We start from the raw sequence: 23366 nt of genomic DNA on the forward strand, positions 1-23366 counted from the left end.
TTAATTTAACTTGTTACACACTTTGGGTTTCATGACACACTAAAATAACATTCGGCAGATGCCGCATGACATTTTTCTATGGAAAACCTGCTACTGAGGTTCTGAATCTGAACAAAGATGCTCAGAGCCTGTTATTTTCTGTCTTTATGGAGACAATGGGTGAGGCCCAGTGACATGCCCTTTAATCCTCCCCTCACTGTTTCTCCTCTTTCAGCAGAGCCATGATGCCTTCCCTCCTGGATGTGTATGGTGTGTGCTTCAGCTTCAGGATGTGAGCTGGGAACAGGTTCCCACTGGGTGCATACACCTCCTCTCCCTTCTTGCCCATCAATACGCGCAGCGTCTTGTTTCTTGACAGGATTTTATCGTAAAACTCGACCCCTCCTTTGGCGTATTCTCGAGACACTCCAGCCGCTTGCCGGTCAGAGTTGTAGTCAGTCCACTGGCTCACAGCATCCGACATGAGGAAGTAAGAAACGGCACCAATGCCCAATGCTAGAACGTTCGCAGCCCCACGAAACAGCGCAGGCCCGCCATGCAGCCCAAACACCTGTTTCAGCATCACGCTGTACACCCAAACCCCACCCAAGCAGAACGGGGCAACAGCAGCATTAACAATCGGCCCACCAGATTGTAGGCGAGCCACCTCTCGCGCTAAGGCAAACTTCTGTGCCTCGATGGAAAACACCAGAGCCTCCTTCAGAGCAGCACCAGGTTCGCTACTCCAGTCCACGGTTTTGCCATTGATGAAAATGTAGCGGTTTGTAATCCCGCTCAGGTCATCGGCAGAGCTGTTAAAGTTAGCAGGGATGCCAATTTGGGCCCCAGCAGGAAGCCACGGGACACCAGCACCGACCGGATGGAACCCAAATGAGGCAAAGGCAGAGAAGTTCTTGGTGGAACTGATACCATAGTCCTTCAGCACCTATAAACAGCAAAAACACTAAAAGTTGGTCTTAATGCTACTTTGAATACCTTTGTGTTGTAACTTTGTTCATGTAAAGGTATGAAACTTAAACGTACACATACAGTACCTGCTGAAAAACGCCGCTGAGCTTTTCAGACAGCTCCACTGGTTCTCCTTTGAACCAGGCCTGATAGAGCTGCCGGTAGGACAAGTCAGGGCAAACATGGTAGAACATGTTGGCTGCAAAAACTCCTCCACAGCTTGCAACGAGCAGCGGAGTCCGGTACTTCTGAACAAGTACAGAGTACTTGAGGAAATGAGACGCCATATTGCCTTTTTGGTCTTGACTTGACTTTGTGTCAGCGAGGAGCAACAAGCCTCAGCAACTGACAGCTGTGTGGAAGAAAGATTCATTCGTGAGTCAGATCTGCACGTTATACAGACAGAAACTTGAGACTTTGTTGACTAATGTTGGACAACTCCATCCTTGACATTAAAGTTTGTTTCTGAGATGGAACCTGAGCCATGATTGTCATGTGATGTCCTGTCCTTCGGCCTCGGTTACACCTCGTTCATTCCAATGCTTCATCATAAATGACCTAATACCCTTGGTTGATTGAAAATCAAATCAAACAGTTTTGATAAACCGATGGGCTGACTTTCAAAATTTTAAATAACATTTTAGATGTTTTTTATCTGGTTATTCTTGTATTTTACAGCTGCTTCTTGTCAGGATTAAAAACTTTTAAAGTGCTATAAAATAATAATAATCATTAAAATTATCATTATCTACTGTCAAGTAAATACAGAAAAACTTAAGTCATTAATAAAAGTCCCAGTTCCAGCTTTTAAAATGAACTGCTTTTTTAAATGTTGTCACTTGTTTGGTTCCTTATTAAACATGTTATCAACTGGTTGATAATGAAAATTAAATGAAAATATTTAGCTACGCACCAGGCTCCCCCTCCATCATTTACAACAGGAACAGAAAACGCACGCACGCTCTTATATTGACCCATGTGTAGTAATGGTGTAAAGCTGCAGAACTGCAGCTACATCAAGCCAATACATGAGTGTCTAATCCTAAAGTATCTTGTTGTGGACTCCCTTCACTTGGCGCCTGCATAACATTTCGCAGCTCGGTATCTAACCGAGCTCCATTGCACAGAACCAGCACCGACACGTGTTTCTCTTCGTTCCACGACAACTCAATGTGGCTAAAACAGTTGCTCTTATTTTCAATTAGGAGAGAAAATAGCAATAAAAACTTACTGGCTTGGTACATCTTTACAAGGACAGCTGCAAAGTGCACAGCTCGAAACAGTTACATGACGGGTGCGGATGTCCGTAAAGCAATACAGCTGTCGTCATGGCGCTTTGCGACATCTTTTACGACACAACAGATAGAGGAAATGGGAGGGGTGGGCTGTTAAATTGGTTCTATAGTTCCAGATACTGTACATTGTACACATTTTACATTACGTGATGAATGGATCCATAATGTCATTATTGTGGAGAGCGAAAAGGATCACAATTCCCCTTTGTACTCAATACTAAGGGGACCAAAGTAATTGTTTCAAGTGGAAACCACACGTGAATTCACATCTGTCTGCTTAATTAAACATAAACACACTGTTACAAAAATAACAGACTCCAAAATAACACAAACATTTCACTCTTGACAACCTTGTAAGGATTAAATTTTACATGTTACACAATAACAAGCGTGGCTTTAGTTAGGCAACGATGGCAACATACAGCAATATTGTATATGGTGTCAAAACTTAAAGATACCAACCTCATTTCCAAAAAAAGGATCAATTGATAATGGAAATGGAGTCTTTTGAATTAAAACAGAAGCGTAAGTATGTCATTTCTTAATTCATTAGAAACTTTCTTTGACAGACACCAATGGAACTTCTCAGCATCTTCACTGATGAGCTTCATTGTATTCAGAGACTTTAAACAAATCTTAAATGTAATGCCAACCACACACAAAAATGGTGAGGGAGAGGCATAGAAAGACAGAAAAGAGAAAAGAATAAACAACAATAGTGCTCTGTCAGATTCTGCAGTCAACAGATGAACTTAGGACAGATGACAGGTGAGGGTGTCGGGAGTTAATACCGAACAGAGTTTGATATCAAATATTTGGTCTTTCCACGCAGGCAGGGGTTGTGGCTCAACCACTTCACATCAAACTTGGTCTGAGAATCATCAATAAGTTTAAAAATGTTTATTTCTAAATGAAAGTTTATAAAGAACGTTGAACTTTCATCATCTATCCAGTGCATAATATTGTGAAAACTTTCAAGGAGTCTGGGTGATTCACAGTGTGTCAAGTCCAAGGATAGACGCCACTGTTGGATCCGTGGGACTTCCGAGCCCTCAGCCAGCGCAATATGAAAAATGTCATGCCTCTGGGATCAGTAGATCCTTAAGAGTACCTCAGAGAACCATTGTTACCATTCAAAGTCCACTGCTGCATTCAGATGTGAAACCTGAGGCTTTATTACCCAAAGAAGAAGCTGAATAAATAGAACACTTCTGAGTTGTCAGAGCACAAACTCATCCCAGATGGACAGAGGCTGAACACAGGTTTTGTGGTCAGATGAGTCTACGTTTCACCTGCTCTTGGAAAAAATAGGCATTAAGATCTAAATGGAAAAAGTAGGAAAGAACATCCAGGTTGTTGTCATTATTATTGCACCAATGTGCATGGAATTGGACTATTGAAGGTATCATTAATGCAGAGGTGTATGTTGGAATTTTGAGAGACAGATCCTTCCATCTAAGTGGTGTCTTTTTCCTGAAGGTTCCTTGTCATTTCAACAGGACAATGTCATAATTTGTTCTGCACGATGGCTACATAGTGTGTAGCATTATGAAGAAAAGCAGATGAGCAACTGAGATATTGGATTTAGCAAGAACAGACACAGACTTCCATGAAAAGCTGCAACAGTTAGTGTAATCACTGTCCAAATGATTACAATGATATAATGCAACTCGATAACCAATTTTTCTGAGAGTGTTGCTAACACGAAATTCTATAAAATCTTTATATTTTCATAAAACAATGACATTGGTTGGTGAAGGAACTGAGAATAATTCTCTTTATATGAGTATCTGTTAAACAAAGGTTCAGACTGACTAAGTTACTTTTTTGTTGTACCTCATTAAGCTTAAATTGTTTGTTTTACTGACTGCTGGGATAGGCTCCAGCCCACCCGCTACCCGACCGACGGATTGACGGTATAGAAAATGGATGGATGGATGTTTATTTTACTGTTCTATTTATCCTTAAAGGAGACCTTATTGTTTCCAAATGTTAATGCAAGTACAATTATGTGTTTGTATTTTTATGTTCTCTCTCGTCTGTATAAAAAAAAAAAGTGGACACAAGAACAGGCTAAAGTCTAAATGACAAGTATGTAGACTGAGGTGACTAGAGTGGCTCATTTAACCAGCAGCACATCCTGTCACGTGTGGGAGGTGGCCAGGAAGGAGGACCCAGGTGTAGACACAGATGGGAAATCAGAGGTAGACGAAATTTAGACTGATTTATTAAAACTAAACATACAACACAGCCAAACTGGGAGAATATGAAAAACTAAACTGGAAAAAACAAAACAGACTAGTAACAAGAACAAACTGGGGAAACAAACCCAAGGTGGGCAACCTAAAGAGAACAGAGGATCTGACCAAGAACAACTGACACCAGGAGTTTAAAAACAGAGGAGGGTGATTGGTGAGTAAAGACAGCTGAGGGAAATAACACAGGTGAAGGGAGTGGAGCTGATGTCCAGACTGAAGAGAGACTGAGGAAGTGAGAAAGTGAACAGGACTGAGACAAGACAGAAAAAACACAAAAAGCCACAGATCATGACACATCCGGTACCACAAAATCTTTTTTTTCAGAATCTGAATTCTAAAGAGTTTCAATTCCTGATACAAACCGTCTTCGTTGATTGCAACCAGTTAAAAAAAACAGGTCTGTTTACTGCTTAACACATTATCTGAACGCTTTCATCAAGTCTATTTCCTGTGGAGGGGGTTTAGCCTCATTGATTATTCCAGGCATTTCTCAGTCTTTCAGAATGAAAAATGACTTGCATGACCGGTTTTATTAATTTGTTTTTCAATATTTAAGACAAACCATGCAGACTGTGACTCTATGTGAAAACTGTGGAGGAAAAACATTTATTCTATCAGTGACACTGATGAAAGTATAAAAAAAATGTGTTGAGGAAGGTTTTGTTTAATTGTAGGGACTGTTATGAATGGATTATGTTACCGTATGTGTAAGACAAGGAGATAAAGCTGAACAGAAGCAGTAAAGTATCTGCACACGCAGCGGTGTTGTGTTGAGGAGGAAGTGAAACTTGTGCACATACAATATCAGTGAGAAAACTGTCAGAGTGGCATGATGACATGACACCCACTTACACCATAATTCAAGTCACGAAGTGAAGTTGCTGGGACGGTCAAAACGTCTTATGGTCACAGACTTCATGGAGCCTTGGACAAACATTGATACTCTGATGACAAATGTGCTGCTGCTGGTGTTGAGGTGGAAGTGTGCTGCACCCTTCAAAAAGGATGGGCGGAGGTGCAGCGCACCAGCCCATCGAGTACTTGCTTGTGTTGTTTAAAAAATGATTCAATAACCACTTATTGCTGCAGCATGAACCCATGCATTCAGCCCAACATCATCCATCCATCCATCCATCCATCCATCCATCCGTCCATTTTCTACACCCGCTTAATCCGTCGGTTGGGTCGCGGGGGGTGGAGCCTATCCCAGCAGTCATCGGGCGAGAGGCGGGGTCAGCCCTGGACAGTCCATCACAGGGCCACACAGAGACAAACGAGACAAACAACCACACACGCTCACACTCACACTCACTCCTAAGGACAATTTTAGGGACACCAGTTAACCTAACATGCATGTTTTTGGACAGTGGGAGAAAGTACCTGGAGAGAACCCATGCATACACATGTGGAACATGCAAACTCCACACAGAAATGCTCCAGCCAGGATTCAAACCAGGAATCCTCTTGCTGTTAGGCGATGATGCTAACCACCATACCAACATGCATCCCATAATAACAACATGCAGTCTTTAAACAGTATTCTCAGGGATATTCAAGATGTGGAAAAGATTTGAAACATTGGGTGCTGCACAGAGAGGAGAAGATCAGCTCCTAAGCCACAGCTTTCCTGTGATGAGAAAATGAGCTTATGAGAAACACAAGCCCACAATCACATAGCTGCTTGAATGGTAAAAGTAAATCAATTCACGGTGTGCATGTGCACATTGTGAGGAAGTCAGGCAATCAGTTCCTTGTTGAAAGATACAGCTCATTTCTATCTCCATGGAAACGGGCCAGAGGTAATGGATGTGAGTCTTGTGTTTTGAGGGAATGTGATGGAGAAATCCTTATTCTGCTCTATTCTATTTTCTGTGACTGACTTACCATCTTTTGAAACGAGGTAAAGGTGGGTGAAAATATTTCACATGACATGATATCATTATTTATTTCACAAAAACTAAGTCAAATGCAGAAGCAGTGTGTGAAACACTGATTACGCCACATGGTTCAGCAGCTGGTAGAATCAACTTTAGCAGCAATCACTTGAGGTAACAGTATGACATCATCAGCCTCTCACTTTGTTGCAGAGAAATTTTGACCCATCCTTCTTTACAATTTTGCTTTACTTCATGTGGGTTTGTACTCAATCATTTATGTACAGCTCTCTTAATTGATCTTTTTTTCTAGTCTTGATTTGTCTTTTTATTCATGGTTCCTCCTTGGTTGCTCTCTGTTCTTGTTCCTGTCAGTTTTTGTTTTTAGCTCAGTTTGTTTGTCTTGAGTTATTGGTCTGTTGTCAGGTTTCTTTAGTTTGTATTATTCTAGCCTTCAGTTATTGGTTGATAGTCACACTCATGTTTTGTCTTTATTTCTTTTACTTTGACCAGTTAGTCTTGTCTCAGTTTTGTTTCTTGCTTCACCTTCCCTCTCTTAGTTTTCCTCACTTCTTTCCTGTCTGGTTGTTAGTTCCACTGCCACACCTGTGTTCATTATCCTCCGCTGCACTCACTCACCAATCGCTCTGCCCACAGTATTTAGTCTCCCTGGAACTTTTTCAGATCCTTCTTGTTCGTAGTTTCCCCTGTTCTCAGGGTTTGTTCTATTCTATTTAGTTTTTTTTTTTTTTTTTTTACAGTATTCCGGCTTGACTGTGCTTTCTGTTTTATTTTTAGAATAAAGTTTCAGTCTCTTTCAGCCTCCAGTCTTCTACAGTGTCCGTGATTGGGTCTTTCACTTCATTACGCTCCACAAACTGCAGCAAAACTCTTGTTGAAAATGGCAACAAGACCACTGACCCCACCTTTCACTTTCTGTCAGAAACTAAAATTAGTCAAATGGTGAAGGAGTCTCATGAGGTCAGGGAGTCTATGCTCTGCATTGGATTTGTCGTTTCATTACACATGAATATATATGTGCACATGTGAATTCACTATCTGTAAATGAATGCTGACACACACAGACATCAATGGTGTTTAACGATCCATGAGAGAGAATGTCAGAGAATGAACCCTGTAGCCTTTTAATGTTGTTTCAGAGAAAAGGAACATTGCAGTTTGTACAGATTATGTGACCGTAAGGAGGAGAGCCGCCACAAGGAAGGATCACGCTGCACTCTGGCTGACCCTGTCCAACAAATGCCAGCAAAATCTGTAGAAAACGGAAAAAGGAGACACGAAGCAATCAATTCTTAAAGTAAGATCTCATTAACTTGGTTCCTAATCTAGCAGAGTCCATAAATGAGCAACAATGTAAATCAATTCAATACCTCTTGATTGTTTCATTCAAAGCCTAAATAAAATAATCCGTACGTCTAAAAGGATAAGCTTCGGATTCCTTAGCGAACATACTGGAAAAACAGAACTCCTCTGTCAGTGCAGATCTGATAATAGTTCTGTTTACCTTTGAGGAAAAAACTGAAGAGAATTTTTCAAATGTCGTCCATGATTTTTTTTGCAATTATGTCACCAATGTCTGGTGAGATCAACTGCACATATTAACAATCTATGGAAGGAGCTACTGTGTATCCAGGCATGCTTTTAAATGCATCAGGCTTTCCTGGAACAGCTACTTTTCACGATACTACCTCATTTCCCATCACTCAGTCACTGCAACATGTCTAATGCCGTGTTATTTACAGAAGTAAATGCATATCAGGCTCCCTCTCCCTGCTTTCCTGCTTCTGCTGAATTATTTATAAATTTCTTTCCCTCTTTCTTGCACCCATACCCACAGTTCTGACATTTATCATTAAGAGAGACTACATTAAAACAAATCTCCTATCAGTAATGTGTGGAAGTATATCAATTTGTATGTTCTGTTGCACTCAGTATTTATGCTCTGTATGCTATTAATTTTTCTATGTCCTACGTGGATTTATATGTAGACACGTGAGTACTTTCTAACAGTCTATGTCTCTCTAAATAATGTATAAGTACAGGTACTTCATAAGCCTGCCACATTCCTGAGTGTTTGCTCCTGTCCTCTGTGGATTACCATTCAGAGAACCTGCTGGCAAGCAGCCTCATAACTTCCAAGTTTCTGGGAAGTACTTTTTTAAGTGGCTACAAGGAAGTGTGGTTAATAAGTTGGTCAGAGGAAAGCTTCTATTAAAACAAGGAATTTGAACACCTTAACTTTCAGTTACATGAATACCTTTTTTAAATAATTTTCTTTTGATTTACACACACACCATCCTGCTCCTTTTCTCTTGATGTTATTGTTAAGAGTGCAATGTTTTTATCTGGGCCTGATTACTGAAAAGGAAAGACCACGAAAAGTGCTGAATCACATCATCCCATTTATTTGTTACCGCTCAGATCAGGTGAAAAGAACTGTAGGAAGCCTTTGGTACACGATGCAACTACTATGAAATCCTGCCACACATGGCCAATGTAATCCTGAGATAAGAAGTTAAAATTACTTACAAATGAGATGATTATATGAGCAGATAAAAAAATGGTGGCACATAAAGCCATAATCATATGGAGCGTAATCATATGTTAAATTCTTTTATGAGTTGTTCTCAAAAGGGCAATGAAAATAGCTATTAGATTTAGGCCAGTCATATGCATTTATTAAAGCAAATATAATGTAAATAATTATTCCCGAAACAGAAGTCTGACAGCATACAACAGCAGCTTATATGATGTAGGCACACTTCTAACAGGTTTCCTCTTTTCCAATATTGAATCTATTCGACTCCCCCTAAATTTCGGAGGCTAATTTGACAGGACTATCCCTTTAAAGAAGTCCGCTGTACTAGGGAACAGTCCATTTCTCTAAAAAAAAAAGGGGAACTCTGTCACTGCTTCTTTAAATTTGAAAAAAATTGAATAAAAGGAGTCGAGAAAGACAACAAAGGCGTTGCTCTCACATTTGTGTAAATATAGACATGATAATACACTGAAAATCTAGATTAAGCTCTTTCACATCTTTCTTAAGCTCTTAAGAAAAACCTTGTCCACCCCTTTGGGACGTTTCTATTTATAGCATCAGCTGTTGCAATACAAAGATTAGCTACTCAACGTATTGTTTCGCAGATGTGGGCAGCACGTTCCAGTCTGTGGCGAAAGGGCGGCGGTGGTTTAAAGCCGAGGAACACAGAGATGAGGAGGAGGAGGAATATGTCGATGTGAAGACGTCTCTTTGGGTCCACGACAGAGAAGCTCATATCGGTAAGTGGTTTTCCTGGTGAGACTGTGGAAGTCGTGAATTGCCGTTTCTCTATTAAGACACAGTGCAGGAAAACCTTCCGTTAATGTAAAATCCCAAACAGCTCTCAGTATCAACAACTTACCAAAGCCGAGCTAAGCGACTAATGACAGTGTGCTAAACACTCAGAGCAGGCTAGCTGCTTCTAATCAAGCATATGAACGGCTGGATACCGATAGGGGGGTTTCCTTTTTGGAGTTAACTTGAGGGAAATATGAAGCAACCTAAATCCGTTATTCAGGGGCGGCTACTGTCGGTTTCCCATGCTGCTGCTCACTCATGCTCACACACAGACGGGCCTTGGCTCTGTGTGTCAGAAATTCCCCGCGGGGACGAAAGAAAAACACGTCTTTTTTCCCCTCGTCTGTCAGAAAAGAAAAGCCCGTACAGTAGATGTATTTCACGACGGCCTTTATCCCCCCCTTAGCCAGCTGTGTACACACAGTGAGGCAGGAATGGTGTGCATATTAAGCGCTGGATACGGAGAACAGAGATTATTCGTGTGTCAAATCATCGCATGAGATCACTCAGAAGTAGCATTCGGTCAGTGTGCAGAAAGGGAGAAGTACTCACAGCCACAACTGCGTTAATCTCTGACAGTAATATCTGAAAGCATTAGACCATTTGGCAGTCTGGGGGAACCTTTTAATTCCTCCATCAATAACAGAAATGTCAGGCTGCTGCTGATAATTCTGTAGATGCTGAGCCTCAGATCGGTCCTTTCATGTATGTAGTGTCACCTGCAGGGGACACATATGGCATTTCATAGCGTGACTGCAGTGTGGCCTGGAGTGTAGAAAAGCAGGCATTTTGGCCAAAAGGTTGCAGCTTTACTTATTTAGCAAAATGAAGATGCTGGACGATTTGCGCATGTGCATTCAGGCATGGCACAGGATGTGCAGAGTCAAGTCAGGCAAGTCAACTTCAACCCATCAGGTTGCTGTTCAATCTGGGGCGGTTCTCCTTTTTCATGACTCATCTACGAGACATTTCTGGGCTCTACTAAATGATTTACGTTGCTGTAGGAGTTCTTGGATACAGAGTTCATTTTGATTATTTAAAAAACACAGAATTGGTTCCATGAAGGCTTTAAGTGAGCATAGGAGACATGCATAGAAGGAAAACTTTTTGGCAAAAAGAAATGCAACCTTATGTTATGTGGAACTATTTTGGCCACAGAAAGGTGCTTTTTTTGGTGGTTGCCTGCATTAATTGCCACAACTCTAAAACCTTTTTGCCACAAAGTTCCTTAACTGCAAAGCCTGATGTAAATGCCACAAAGAGCATTCAAGTTACAGAACAGATGGTTTGCATCAAAACTTCTCAAAGACTCCTCTCTTCTCCAAAATAATTTAAGGGTGACTGAATTTTTCCAGATAGATCTATTTATTTCGGTGTTGTTCTGTGTAATTTCGTAGATATCGAAGAAAAGATCCCTAGGTCTTGCAGCTCTGCCCTCAATACAAACAGTCTACTCTTAGTGTAACTGTTTAATTTAATTAGATAATTACTGCTCTTTCTGAGGTTGTTTGAATTATTTGTTGAATCTTTATGATGATATTGTTTTCACATGAATAACTGTCCTCTCTTTTTCAAACAATATGCCTTCCAGCCCTGTTATAGAGTCAGGTTTGCATGTTTCACCCACATTATTGCATTAAGTGTATTCAGAAATGTACCTCTACCTGAGAACAGTGAGAAGCATTTGGATAAAGTGACATAATGTTTGCATTGTAACACATGATAACCTTTAATGACAATGACCTGCTTTAAAAAGCTGTGGCCACAACTCGTATAGACACAACAAAGAAAACCACTGAACATAAATAAACGCTAAAATGCATGTTCTTTGCAATGTCAACATACTCGATATCAGTATAACAAAAGACTGCTTGGACTGTAATAAATGGCAGGCTGACAAAAGCCAACATTGGGACTGGAAACACAAGGAAAACCACATTATTGACGGCTGCATTCCATGTGGAGGAAGTTTAAGTTATGTGCATCTTCAACGTCTAACCAGAAAACGGAGCGCAGCCTCCGCTAATACAGCCGAGCTCAATGTCATATAGTCAAGTATTCGTTTCAAGTCGTATTGTCTTCTCAGTATTAAACCGTGATATCGGTTGGGTTTTTTTCTATTACACAGCCAGCTCTTCTGCATATTTAGTCAGGCCAGGAACATGAAATATGAAATGGTGAAAATGTTGTTGTATATTTTCATCATGACGTTTCCACATCATCGTGATGATGTTGCTGACACTGGGCTCTGCTGCTTAATTATAAAGGTGACATTATGCCCTTTTGAACAGTTTGACACAATTTCTGAGGTGTTGTTGTGATGTATAAAACAGGCTTTGGTCAAAATACCTGTTGATTTAAACACAGTGCCTCTCTGTCTCACCCTGTTTTGACACCTCTTCTCAGCAATCTCAACCCCCGCCCTTTTGATGAGGTTAGCAGCTACTCAGCCCTTCCCGCTCCACAATCCAGCTCTATATATAGATGAAGATAGTTACTCTATTGATCCGAGTGGGAAGTAGTTTAGCAGTTGAACTACAAGTTAGCAGAAGATGCTACTAAACAATGCGATGTAATCAACTGTAATGGATTAAGCCAGAGATGGACACAGCGTAACTCATAGTAACGCATATTTACCTTTAATTACTACATTTAAAAACATGCTGATAATGTAATGTTAACACACAGAGAGCGGGTCACAGCGTTCAATGTAGCAGCGAGAGTGAGGAGAGGACCAGGGTTGTGTTGGAAACACTCCTTATCCACACAGCTGCAGGTTGTCTGAGTTACAGAACGGAACTGTTCAACTAGAAAGCTTCAGCTAACAAAGTAATGTGGGAACAATAATGCTCATCTTTCAAAAAGGAACAGCAGTAACTCCTTAGAAGTTGGCGTACGTCATCTTCATTAGCTAAGCTGTTAGCGTTAGCTGCTGCTAAAGGAAGAAATAAATCGGTAAATAAACCATGAGGAGTTATTTCTCAGATACTTCCATTTCCCTGCTCTGAAGTTCAGGCTCTGAGAGTTGGAACTGATCCTCTTTGTGGCTCTGTTCCTTCAGTCCAGCGTTGAACTGGACCAAGTTGTTAAAACAGTGGGATGAAAAGTGTTTGCTGCACATTCACAGTCTTTAGCTAACTCTGCTGGAACATTAGCCTCAGATATAGTTTATCCACTGGGCTCTTATATCCTCTGAGGCTGCTGCTGGATGGAAGATTCATGCTCCTCAGTGCAGCTGACAGCAGAACATTTCCACCAGAAGCTGGCTTCATCCGTCCAGCAGGGTGGATGTGAGTGGGCGGGGCTGAGTACAGGAGGCGGAGTCAACTTAAGGAGTGATGTACTTTCGAGATGAAAATCAGAACGGCTCGTTAAATGAGGAACTTTCAAACAAAGGGAACTAAATGGATACCAGGGTTGTGTTTTGGGTGAGTTTTACACTTGCTGGTGACTTCAGACCCCCTGATATATGCTCCCAGGAACAGGAAGAAGGGATTTTTATATAATATGATACCTTCAAGGGATTTTTTTTTTCAGTAACAATCCAAATTTATGATGAATTAAATAACAAATAAAATAAATTCATCAAGTTTAACACAGTTTGCTCAAAAACTTGAATTTGGACAATATTTCTAGCATTATTTTAGCATGATATGAATTTACCAAAAGCTAAAAATAAACAATTTAAATTAGATTTAAAAGGTAAAGTGATGCGTTCATTGTTTAGAGCTTTTATTTATCTATACCTAAACCCGTTTTATATCGAAGCCATTTTCTCATATGAACAGTGAGAACAATTTCATCTGATCTTTTTCTGCTGTTGCTGTTCACACAAGTACATCACATGTGCTCTCCCAGCTCCTAATTTACATAAAATGACACAAAAAAATCTGAAAATGCATACAAAAGGCCAGAATTACACAATAATTGCATGAGAATATGTTGTACCCTGCTACATGAACTCCAGTGCTGAGAATAATGCTAACAATGGCGTGGGAGCTGCCGTACCAGACAAACTATTTCATTACATCATTTGTAGAAATCCTGCAACAATCTTTTAATGCATTATGAAAAAGTTCTTATGTCAGACAATATAAGAACTATCATTAAAGCTTTGGACAAGCTTCTTTATATTCAATCAAGTAGTGGTGTTGTTATATCATTACTACTGCACATGAGATTTTTAGAGTTAAGAATAACATTGTATTACCACCTTCTTGCATTTCTTTCTTCACTCAGTGTTATCAGTGGGGGGGTCAGTCCTGACATACTGTAACCTTGGTGACATTCCTCAACTGCCAGCAAAAGAAAACAAAATTATCTGAGTGAAGACAAAGGTCAAAGCAGGACATGGCCCCTGCAAGTCACAGTACACTGCTGGAATATTTGTGAGGTGTGGGGGCGTCTTGGTAGTGCATTCATCAGCACTGTTCCGTCAGAGCAGGGAGGTTCTGGGTGTGAACCTGCTGGTTGGTTGCAGCCAGTCTGTGTCGATTCTTGCCTGTTTTCACAGTTCAGACACGTGGATTTCAGGTTACATGCTAATTCTGAATTGGCTGTATGGAGCTGTCAGCTGGGTTAGGTTCCAGTCCCCCTCCAGGATAAAGCAGCTGGATGGATGTTTAGATGACAGCATCACCCGCAGATTAATTCTTAACCAAGACCAAGAAAGTGATAATTAGGTTTAAAGGATTCTCAAGTTAAAGGAGACATATTTTTATCAATGACACAAATATCTGACGTCTTAAGGAAATGTCTGTGAGATGCTTTGATCAGAGTACCACAGAAATACGCTGCGACACTTCCATTTTGAATAGGAAATTTACAGCTCTTTTCAAAGCAGCTCATTTTAGGGGCATAAGTGAACATCCAACTCCTCTCCAATCCTCTCTCCAGCAGGGTTTGTCTTATTTCAGATCAGTCTTACGGCTTTGAGCTACCCTGCAAACGTAAATTTGGATACAAATTACCACTCGATACTCTTGAAGCCCATTATTATCGTATGAGTGAGTATACAGTATCTAGCGAAATCACACAAAGCAATCTCAGGCACACCAAAGTTTCCCAAAAATTCTCTCGTTTGTAGTTTGACCTCGAAGAGATGGTAATGGCTGTCTTTTAGGCGCCGTCTTGTCTCGAGTCATGTGTTGAAGTAGCCCTTGTTGGTAAAACAGTGCACCACAGATAGGAAGGCTGCGGTACTGATAGAGTTGCTGGTAATACTCCAGTCAAAATTCCTTCATCACATTTCTGTTTCATAAACCCTGCGCTTCACCTGGGTTTTAAGTGTTTATCAGCTAATCTTTCCATTTTTATGGGCAAAATTTAACCAATGTTTAAGTTTGTTTTTGTAAAAAAAATGAAAGAACACCAATTAGAAGTGAGAACCTTAAGTCACAAACGCTGGACAAAAATCTGTTCAAGCATTATTAGCTCATTTAATGATAATGTGAACAATATAACTGCTGCCGTGAACTGGCTGTTATAGCAAAGCACAAAACTTCAAACTGACATACAGCACAAACAGGATGAATTAAAGTCTGTTGGAGATGAACACAAGGAGGCTGGATACTTCTACTTTGAGCTGGAAATGTGACGTAGAAATCCACAGCGAATCTGTTTGGCTCACTGAATGACATATTTCCAGACCTGGTGGCCCCAAAGAGCCGGGGGTTGTGTTTTTCCAAGCTAATGAGTGATTTCAGACACCAAAATGGCAAGCACACATGTCCCCTTTAAAGCTCTGTCACGTTTATTGATAGATGTTGACTTGGTCCAACGAGCAGTTTAAACCTTAAAGAAATGTTTTTAATCTAAAGATCTCCCCTGAATGATTGATGAGAGTTAATACCAGAGCAGGGGTGTGTTTTTCCTTATTCCTGTTCTGTGAGTTATGTTGCTGATTTGTTCCTATGTGAACAGGGAACCAGACACTTCTCTCAAGTACCCAGAGACTGTACGTTGGCCCTGTGAACACAAAATGTAAGGTGCAAACAAAGCGGCTGCACCCATTTTTAAAATAAATGTACTCGTATGTTCACATATGTTGGTGGTGGCATATGATGTGAAAGTGGACCATGTGTAACCTGCTGATACACTTTTTTTTTTTTTTTTGCTGTCTTGAAGGGGACATTGCTGTATTTCATGGATTATCACCACAAAGCTGGATTTACAAAATAATTCAAGTTGAAATTTTGCTCTGATGTGGATAATTTACCAAATGCATGTCAAGCATGGCCCAGTCTGTTGTGGCATTTTCAGACTAGTTCCAGAATAATTTAAAGGCCCAAATAGTATCCAGTGTTTTTTTTAAATTTTTTTTATGAAGTTTGAGCTCCAGCCATCCTCTCTTTAAGAAGGCTTGACCAGTTTTATGGACATGGACAGATTGGATTGCAAACCTGTCCAAAGTCAGTGTGTTTAATGCACGCAGTGGCCAAACCCACAGTTTTGCTTGAGTTGGTTAGTGGTGTTTTGGCAAACTGTTCACCACACCAAAGAAACTCTCCTGACACACCCTGCAGTGTTGTGACCCCACTTGACTTCAGCTAGGCCAACCCATGCATGACGAGTGGCAGCAGGTACTGGGATAGCTTGGTGTTTCAGGGGCTGCTATGTGTATTTTGGTTTTTTTTTTTCTTCCAAAACTCTAAAAATATATAATTTTAAGTCTCTTTTGAAATGTTTTGGTGATCCAGTTGTCTAGTTTTGTGGCATTTTGACACTTTATGACAGAATAAGCTTTTTAACATCAGGAATGTGGCTCAGAAATTCTTTGCTCAGCCTGGCTGGCTGCAATATGACTGAATGACCGGCTGACTTTGGAAAGGAAGGAAACATCTTCCTTCCCCCTATTGTGCTGAGCAGGAAAGGATGGACTACAGCCAGCTGACAGCTGTTTCCTGGTGGATGGAGGAGGAATGGGTGCGTGGGTGGGGGTGTAGTGGGAGTAGTAAGTGAATGTGCGCCTTTTTTGTCTGCTCTGAACTTCAATCAAGAAGATGCATAGCAAAAAGGAAAAGATGGAAATTAAATCTCTCATATGTATGGAATACATGGTGTAAAGCCATTTACTACAAACTGTGCATTATATATCAGAGCCAAAATGTCTCCGAAGCTAATTTTATTTTCTTGTTCTTTAATGGGAGCCATTGTCTGAATAAGTGTTGCACAGACTGGAGCTCTGTAAGAGCTGTGCTCCCAGAACAACTGAACCCTTTCAGGACCCCTTTGCACAAAAAGAGGAAAAGAATCGTAACAGCATCTGAGCTACATGGCCAAATTATGTCTCATACATGGCTGAATTATTACAATATACTAAATGAAACGTAAAAACGTACAGATATGGTCTTCTGTTGCTTCAACAGCTCAACAGACGAAGAAAATGGTCTCCAGCACCAGCCATCTCCTCCTCTCCTTCTACAAAAACCGAAAGTGAAACTTAACGAAATGGGAGTTAAGTCTGCGTTTACTCTTGCTTCCACAGGAGGCAGTATAGCATTAGACAGCTTGGCATACAGAGGCCATGACAGTGGAATACAATATAGTGACCTGCCCTGCTCTCAATTAGGGGTGCAACGGTACAGGTACGGTCCGTACCTCGGTTTGTGGGTCACGGTTTCGGTTCAGTTTCAGTACGTGTTTTGTGCGTAGAGAGAAGAGAATTTTTTTTCCTGTAAACTGTAAACATACCAGTATCACTGCTGTACTGAATAATGTAACACTTTTCTTTCAAGTTAACACTTACTAAACACAACTTTCAAATGATAAAATTAGAATTATGACTTGGAGCTCAGAAATTCCGACATTCGCGTACAACTTGAACGCACCAGTAGTTGCAGCACACAAACGCCGCCCTGTCAATGCATGCTGCAATGTAAATTAATCTAACTAACGGAACACTACTCCGCTGTTAGACTCTGTTAGCCCAGCCGTCCACACCAGAGACCAGCCCCCGCTAGACGGCCCACCGACCATCGGAAATTGCCGAACGGGCCAGTTCGGCGGCCAGGCCACGGGAAATGTCCTGGTGCTCCCGATGGCTAGTCCACCACTGCTCTCAACTCCTCCGCTAGTTTTGGCCATGCCTCTCTGTTTTCTTTGTTCCATGTGCGAGCTGCACTTTGAACCCGCCTCCAGTTACAGTGTGACTGACAGGGGGTGCGTGGGTGGAGGCACAGCAGTGATTAGTCATTAACGCTTAGTTTATACTCCTCCATAACGTTGACGTGACGTCGTCATTGAGCATTCAAAGTTCTGTATCGAGGGAACACATTGCTCTGCAATTCACCATGTCGGTAGGGGGGTGCGACTGTGTGTTTGTGTGCTTTCAGGGGTTATAGCCGAATCCTTGCTTCTTCTTCCGGTCACAGTTAACAACAGTAAACAATGGCAACCGAGGTGGAGCTGCTGTATTTGCAGTTGGAGCTCATCAATATTGAAGAACAAATGCTTAAATTGCAAATGTTGAAGCACAGGCGACAGAGAAGACGCTTGCGGAGGTGGTCTGTACGACCGGCCGAGGCTGGGAACGGGTGAATTTACAACCTGGATGAACAAATGCAAGTTTGATCATTTCGTATGTCAACGAGCTTCTTTGCTGTGTACAGCCGTTAAGACGGAAAAAGCAACTGCTGGAAATTACGCTCTGAGCGGACCAATCACAGCCCTTATGGCCCGCGTCTACGCGACGTGTAGAGGTGCACGTCAGGCTACGGGGGAGGGGTCAACGTCGACGTCGTAGCTACGTCGTCAAAATGACGGAGAAGCATAAACTACGTTTAACTAGCAGGAAGGGCTTTTCAGCTGCCTGGGCAGGCACACACAATGAATTGCAAAACCGAAAACCCGCAGTCCATAAGAGTGTGTTGTCCCATGCATAGCGGACCGAACGGTTCAATATTTTACCGTTGCATCCCTACTCTCAGTATAACATAATCTTGTGGGAATATTTTTTTTTAATATTTGGACACGCACATGATTATCTTTAATTCAATGGCACTGCCTACAGATGAAGGCCATACACAGAACACGGTGAATTGTTATTCATTTAGCAATAGATGTAAAATGCTGTCTCGTACAGGTATGGTGTCCTTCCCACACTATCAAAGAAGTCTTCGTTAAATGTAAATAAAAAAAAAACCAATGCAATTAATCTACAAATGTTGAGGTTGATGTATGTTAGTTTAAATTCTATATCAATGAAAGATCTATCGGCTGGTTATTTACTGTTTTGATTATTATTAGCTGGATATTTCATGCTGTTTGCCGCTGATTAGTGATTAGGATGAAGAAAACAGTCCCACGTCTACAGGGCTCTACTGCAAACCTCAATGAACTAAGGCAAAAAGAGTGGTGCAGACTTTATTCACAAAGCTATGAGGGACGAATAAAAGAAGTTATTACATCAAATTATTGCTAATAAAGGTGATTCTACAAGCTATTCGATCCTGGGGTGCGCTTAGTTTTTCACACACCGCTTCTGCATTTTGGCATTAAGGTTTGCTGAATAATTTGTTCCAAATATGTGTAAAAACATTTTTTAAATAAGTCACATATTGTTCATCAGAGTTTGTATTTACCTAATTTTAACAGTTTTATGTCATGTAAAACCAGAGAAATGAAAGATATTCTACTGTCACACATAAGTTCCAGCAAGGCCATGATTATGCTAACTAAATGTGGAAATGAGCTTTTCCTTGATTGGACTAAGTTAGTTCAGGTCTGTACCAGTTCATTCAATCAGACTTTGTTTATATAGAAGTTTTCATATAATTCTTATTTAGCATAAAGTATTTTACAGAATGTAAAAACAATTCTTAAAGGAAATACACCCCAACCTTAAATGGAGGGAATGAGACACAATGTAAAGGCTGAAGAACTGAGGAAACTATTGTTTTTGTTTATTTTTCTTTATTAAAAACAAACAAACAACAACAGAAACTCATAAATGTGTGTGAGGCCACGCTAGAGGTAGAATTCTTAAAAAAGAAAAAATATATAAAATCCTTGAGTATTGTAGGACTTAACAGTTAAGTCTTAACTGATCCTCGTGGAACTCCATAATTAATTTTAAAGCTTATTGATGAACAGTGTTCACAAGGTTGATGGTATGATAATTTCTGGTGCATTTCCGTCCATGTGTGGTCAATATTTACAACATGGCTTTGCAGCCAAATGTAATTGGAGGTTGCTGCTATTCCTGCATGTGATCGCGTGGTTGTTAGATCATCTACACAAAGTCATGACCCTTAGTAATCCGAAACATATCATTTTATCATCTTACATTTTGCACTCTGAGTGCTCTACAAGCGGTGAATAAGGTTTAGATACTTTTGTTACATTGAGCATAGACTTAACGTGTACAGAAAACACTCCTCTGCTGAAGATTTTTATTTTTATGTTGAAAAAGCCATAATTACAAGATACTGTAATCCATGAGTCATCGTTTCTCTTCTGGTTCTGTGGTTCTATTGGGCTAGAGAGGCAAGATGTCATTAGTCTGGTTTCTGACTCTAACCAGACTGTGGTTGTGGTTTCTTTTACTATTTACACTTATTTTATGCTGTCCATATCTTGGTAGACTGTCACCATAATAACAGTGAGGCACAAATGTTGCTTCATTCCCACCAACTGCTTTACAGCAAAAGCTTTTTGTTGCTCTCTACTTGAAAGCTCTGTTTTAAGCCATTTGTCTGGCTAACAATGAAGAGCATTTTAGGACATCTCTGATCTTTGGACTTGATCGTAAAATAACAAAACTCTCTTCTGAACACATCACAATATAAACTTTACATGCAACACCGAAGCTGCTAAAATGTTAAAACAGCTGACAAGTTTGTTGTAGCAATACTTCCTGGCTATTAGAAAGTCCATTGTTTCAGCTCTTATGGCTGATCTGACAGGGGCTTACATGAGGCACATCAAAGTGCAACAAAGAAACGAATCCAGAAGCTCTTTCCTGATACTTATGATGCAGACAAATGTTGAGCATTTTTAAAGGGATACATTATATATTTTAAAGTGCGGTTGCATGGAGTACTTGAAAGGAGTCAGTGTCTTACCTGCTGCTGGTCTACTTGAAGTAATTTTTTTTTTTTATTTCAATTTAATTTTCCTTCAAGTATAGTGGCAGGACATATACCAGTGTAACTTAAAAAGCTGAGCGTGTTTGGCCTCTCCTCCCTGGCTTCAGGTGTATTTCATATCACCAGCACCTCTGTGATCCTGATGAAGATCTGCTGTTGATACAGTTCTTTACATGCGTGCATTAAGACTAATTAAAAATATAAAAGAAAAAAGCTTTTTTTGTTTGCCTTTATCTAATTATCAGGAATAATTTCCCCAGTTGTTTTGCTTTCAGACTTTTTTCCTCAGAGGTTTCTTTCAACCTGATGAGCGCAGCTTTAGATTATAATGGCCATCACTCACACGTAATAAAACTGCTGGCTGAAATTACACTGAACTTTTTCTATCTGTCGTTTGTCTATTTTTCCATCTCTCTGCTATGATTTGCAATTCTTAGCTGTGATCTGTTGTTTCCATAGTGATGAGAAAGCAGCTGCAACAAAAAAAAAAAACTTAACTCATCTCTGCCTTGTTCTCCTTCCGTCTCCTCTTTGTTGACAATCTCCCATTGTTTCTCTCTCTATGTCCTCCTTTTCAGTCAGGTGTGTCTCATCAGCCACCGACTAGCCTACTTCCCACCTGTACCACCACTGTTGAGGTAGCCATGGCGACCAGCGCTGTGCCAAGCGACAACCTGCCAACATACAAGCTGGTGGTGGTGGGGGATGGTGGTGTTGGGAAAAGTGCTCTAACCATCCAATTTTTCCAGAAGATCTTTGTGCCAGACTATGACCCCACGATTGAGGACTCGTATCTTAAACACACTGAAATAGACGGACAGTGGGCAATACTGGATGGTGAGGAGCAAGGATTCAGTTTTCCATGCTGATTTCACTCTTACTTATTTCCCTTTTGGTTTCAGTTGAACATGTCCGCCACTGTCAAATGAGTTGACTTTGTTTGAAACTTCTAACCTCCCTCTTATGGTAGCTGATTTCTATACCGAGTTATTCTCAAACAGAATTAGGAACCTTAAGAAGATGCTGCTGATGTTTTCTGCATGTGGGAAAAATGTTGTTTTCCCCCTGTAAAATATCGATTTACTTTGGAAATCCATTTAACAAATGAGAAAAATTGTGTTATTAGGATTTATTAGTTTATGGAATTTTTCTTTTTTTTTTATGTTTGATTGATATACAACATATAATATATAATTTTTATGTATGATATTTATGACAATTAACGACTTCTTACAAGAAGACAAAATTTTATTAATAAGAAAAAGAAATGGTGATAAATTGTGTCTGTGTCTATATATTTGTCCCATTAAAGTTTGTTGTGTGAAGTGATGCATTTGTGTCCCCACGTCTCCCCAGTACTGGACACAGCCGGTCAGGAGGAGTTCAGTGCAATGAGGGAGCAGTATATGAGGACAGGAGATGGTTTCCTCATTGTGTTCTCTGTCACAGACAAGGCCAGCTTTGAACATGTTGACCGATTCCATCAACTCATTCTACGGGTCAAAGACAGGTAGGATGCAACAACTTGGCTTTATGATGTAGAGCAGGAATGTTATTGAGTTATGATTTAGAATCAGTTCTTCTGATTAGGACGTATTTTAGTGTTTGTTTCTGTGATTGGATGAACTGGTTTGTAGATGAACAGTAGATGGTTTCTTTGTCTTTGAGAAACTGTACAGAAATCACTTCTGAGTTTGTTTGGTCTGCTGAATAAAGGTAGGTTATGTAGAGGTGAAGATTGGGAGATGGATCGTTTGGTCTCATTTACCCTGTCTGTCAAGTGTGAAAACAAGATTAAAAATGAATCTGAATTGATTATACCATCAACCTTGACAAGGTTGCAAAATATGCATGCACAACAATGGTAAATATAGAAAGACAGATTTAACAAAAGAGGAAGTAGTTTTGTCAGATGAAACAGGCATTTACATTCTGGCAATACAGAGAATCTGTTTACAGCCCAGTTGCATATTTCCATTGAATTCTTGCTATTTTACTGCACTGCTTGAGTTGTTAGGAAAGCTGTCAGCTGTACAAACAACACCTAATAATAAATCCCCTTTAGGATTCCATCAGATATGGCACATCCTATCATATATGGTCTGTGTGGTGTCGCCACCTCTCCTGTCGGGTCAGTTTGAGCTTACTTAGTCAGGGATGCTTTTGTCAGGTGCTATGACTCAAGTGCCACTATGATTTTGGGTTATCATATTATTTGGGATTGTTTACTTGTCCTGAAAATGCAAACAGTTTGCACAACATCAGAGTTGTTTTCAAAATAGAATCTGTTAAGTTGGAGATTAAGTTTAGAAGAAGAAAAGCACCTAATCACTGAGAGTAACTGATATAAAACTGAATCTGAGATTGAACAAAAATAGAAACTGGAAATGACAGCAAGTGTCAGCAATCTGTCCGTATTTGGTGCTGCTCAAACTGTTACACATTTTCTCAGAAATCTAACACCTGACAACTCACTGACACACTTTGTAGTGTGCTTGAGCATCTGAGTTCTGCATTAATGTTACATAGTACCAAAAGCTGTATAC

The 23366-nt window shown here is 40.3% G+C and overlaps 2 protein-coding genes across 3 annotated transcripts in view; one reads left to right on the plus strand and one right to left on the minus strand.

The window, feature by feature from the left end:
• On the minus strand, window positions 1-2255 carry tmem177 (transmembrane protein 177). Its single transcript, XM_072397615.1, has 3 exons — window positions 2180-2255; window positions 1035-1300; window positions 1-925 (listed from the first exon to the last, which is right to left on the minus strand). Exons 2-3 carry the CDS (start codon window positions 1233-1235, stop codon window positions 194-196), a joined length of 933 nt encoding a protein of 310 aa, XP_072253716.1. The 5' UTR covers window positions 1236-1300; window positions 2180-2255; the 3' UTR covers window positions 1-193.
• A 7101-nt stretch (window positions 2256-9356) lies between these two features.
• Window positions 9357-23366, plus strand: part of mrasa (muscle RAS oncogene homolog a) — an 80455-nt gene continuing 66445 nt past the window's right edge. For both annotated transcript variants that reach the window (XR_011918006.1, XM_072397869.1), the window contains exons 1-3: window positions 9357-9675; window positions 21399-21657; window positions 22177-22330. Coding sequence is in view for 1 of the 2 variants with exons in the window: in XM_072397869.1 (XP_072253970.1) it covers window positions 21465-21657; window positions 22177-22330 (347 nt within the window). In the remaining variant the exon portion in view is untranslated. The remainder of the gene's footprint in view (window positions 9676-21398; window positions 21658-22176; window positions 22331-23366) is intronic.

This window comes from Leuresthes tenuis, unplaced genomic scaffold, assembly GCF_036924035.1.
Source record: "Leuresthes tenuis unplaced genomic scaffold, fLeuTen1.0.hap1 SCAF_12, whole genome shotgun sequence".
In the NCBI taxonomy this organism is placed as follows: Eukaryota; Metazoa; Chordata; class Actinopteri; order Atheriniformes; family Atherinopsidae; genus Leuresthes; species Leuresthes tenuis.

Excerpts from the sequence above, each read along its gene's own strand:
- tmem177 (XM_072397615.1), bottom strand. The coding sequence starts at position 1,235 with ATGGCGTCTCATTTCCTCAAGTACTCTGTACTTGTTCAGAAGTACCGG. Across the intron at positions 926-1,034 it reads TCAGCGGCGTTTTTCAGCAG|GTGCTGAAGGACTATGGTAT; the intron begins GTACTGTATGTG and ends TGCTGTTTATAG.